We start from the raw sequence: 1,958 nt of genomic DNA, 5'->3' as shown, positions 1-1,958 counted from the left end.
AGGTCCCTTCCGACCCTAGAAACTATGAAACTATGACTTCTGTTACCAGTTTTAACTCTGCAATAAGCACTCCAGTCTACTTTTAACTTATACATATGAAAATTAGGTAGTAAAAATACTTACAAAGCATTGCAAAGGAGGTTATTGAAATTAAAATGAGGCCATATTGTCCCTGGTGTTTGCCAGGAAAATGAAAGTTAGTCATGCATGCGGCTCCATTCTGTAGAAGGACCAGGGATAATGGGAAGCGTGTATCCTTGGAGGAACTTAAGGACTACTTAATCACCAAATGCCCTGGGGTAAAGGATATGAGAAGACATGGAATAGACTGGTGAGGTAGGGAATCAGGCTGTTTCCTGATGTGAGCATTACCCATCTGTTGCAGGAGAGTACATAATGGCCAGGCTGCCATTATGTCAGTGGAAGTGAACTTAATTTTGATTTGGTGTGTATTTCTACTGAAGAGAAAGGAACATTTACTAGAAATTGCAATACCTGCTTGTTTACAGTACACAGTAGCCCCACTGATATCACAAACATGCTGGGAGAAGTGACAATTTTGAAGAGAGTTGAAAGAAGTAGGGCAAAACAGGTTTGCCTGTAGGGCCAGGAAGAATATTCTGTACTTTGCCGTATGTAAGTTACCACAGTAAACAGCATAGGTTATGAAATCCAAGCTAAGGACTTTTCTAGACCTGCTGCTTATACTAGTTTAACTAAACTGTTTTTAAATCAGTGTAATAAAACAGATACAGGTATGTTAACAGAAGTTCATATTTCTGTTTTACATTGATTCAGCTCAATGTAAAACAGCTGTAGAAGTAGGGTTAAGTTAAAAAAAACAAAACAAAACAAAACCCTGCTTTTAAACTGAAATGCATGTGGTTGTTTATGTACTTGCTTTAGTTTAACTAAACTGGTTTAGAAACATTTTAGGAAGTTTAGGGTTATGAAGTTATGAAGAAGTAGTGTGCAAGTGTGTATGCCCAAAGGTATGTACTTTGATAAGTGAATCTGCAATACAACTCACCCTTGTCATGACATCATCCTGCATTATATGAATGAATCATTTCCTAAGAGTGACCCTACGTAAAACCCCCCTGTAAACACTTTTCTGGCTGTAGAGTTATTTTTACCAAAGGTCTAATGTATGAGGGGAGCAGTTGAGCACAGCTCTGTCTCCTGTGGAGAAATAGTAGGTTTTGGAATGATAAATGGGTTATTGCAAAAGAGGGCTTGGATAAGAGGCCAAAAAAGTTGAAGTGTTAAGTTATTAAAAGAAAATATTAAATGATCAGAAATTACCTGGGCCTGGCATGAGCCCAAAAAAAGTAGAAGGAAGAGGAAGAAAATCCATGTGTAGCTTTTCTTATTCCCTTTGAAAAATGCCAAGACGGTTTGTGGTTTGTTTTTTCCAGGTCCGCACCAGTGTCCTGTCTGAACACAAGGAGCCAAGAACAGATGCTGGGGTGAGCATTTTGTGTTCAATTTCACTTTGTGTTGACAGCTTAACCGCTGCCCCTTCACCCCCTCCTCAGCCCTCCTCAGACAAGAGACACTCTCTAACTTTAAAATACATGTAATGCTCCTAGATGGTTATCAGGTTATTAGGAGCTAACAGACTCAGTTTGTATTGGAAGGTGGGGTAGCTTTTTAGAGGTTCTTGACAGGAATAATAGACTTGATAAGTGATTGCTTTGAGTGCATTTATTCCTTGACTCCTGAAAATCCTTCTTATAAAGTTAATCTCAGTCCATTGAGGCCTTCTAGAATACTACTATCATCATATAACTAACTGGGTTAGGTATGGAATTTGGGATCACACTTATCTGAATAAGCATGGGCTTTAGTTTTCAGGGGGTGCATCTATACATGCCATTAATGTGAAGCAATAAACCTTGGAGTTTATTGCTCTTGGGCATGCTGTTTGAGTATGTGCCCGGAGCCGTAGCTTGTTG

At 39.0% G+C, this 1,958-nt stretch overlaps 1 protein-coding gene across 2 annotated transcripts in view; it reads left to right on the top strand.

Annotated features, from left to right (window-relative positions):
- The window catches only part of INPP4B (inositol polyphosphate-4-phosphatase type II B), a 437,109-nt gene that overhangs the window by 157,884 nt on the left and 277,267 nt on the right, over positions 1 to 1,958 (top strand). For both annotated transcript variants that reach the window (XM_019522133.1, XM_019522134.1), the window contains exon 5: positions 1,419 to 1,469. In XM_019522133.1, coding sequence (XP_019377678.1) covers positions 1,419 to 1,469 — 51 coding nt within the window. The remainder of the gene's footprint in view (positions 1 to 1,418; positions 1,470 to 1,958) is intronic.

Source organism: Gavialis gangeticus, unplaced genomic scaffold (genome assembly GCF_001723915.1).
Source record: "Gavialis gangeticus isolate Ggan-Ray unplaced genomic scaffold, GavGan_comp1, whole genome shotgun sequence".
NCBI classification, from domain to species: domain Eukaryota; kingdom Metazoa; phylum Chordata; order Crocodylia; family Gavialidae; genus Gavialis; species Gavialis gangeticus.
The sequence above is the reverse complement of the archived record's forward strand: the minus strand, read 5'-3'. Positions and strand labels throughout refer to the sequence as shown.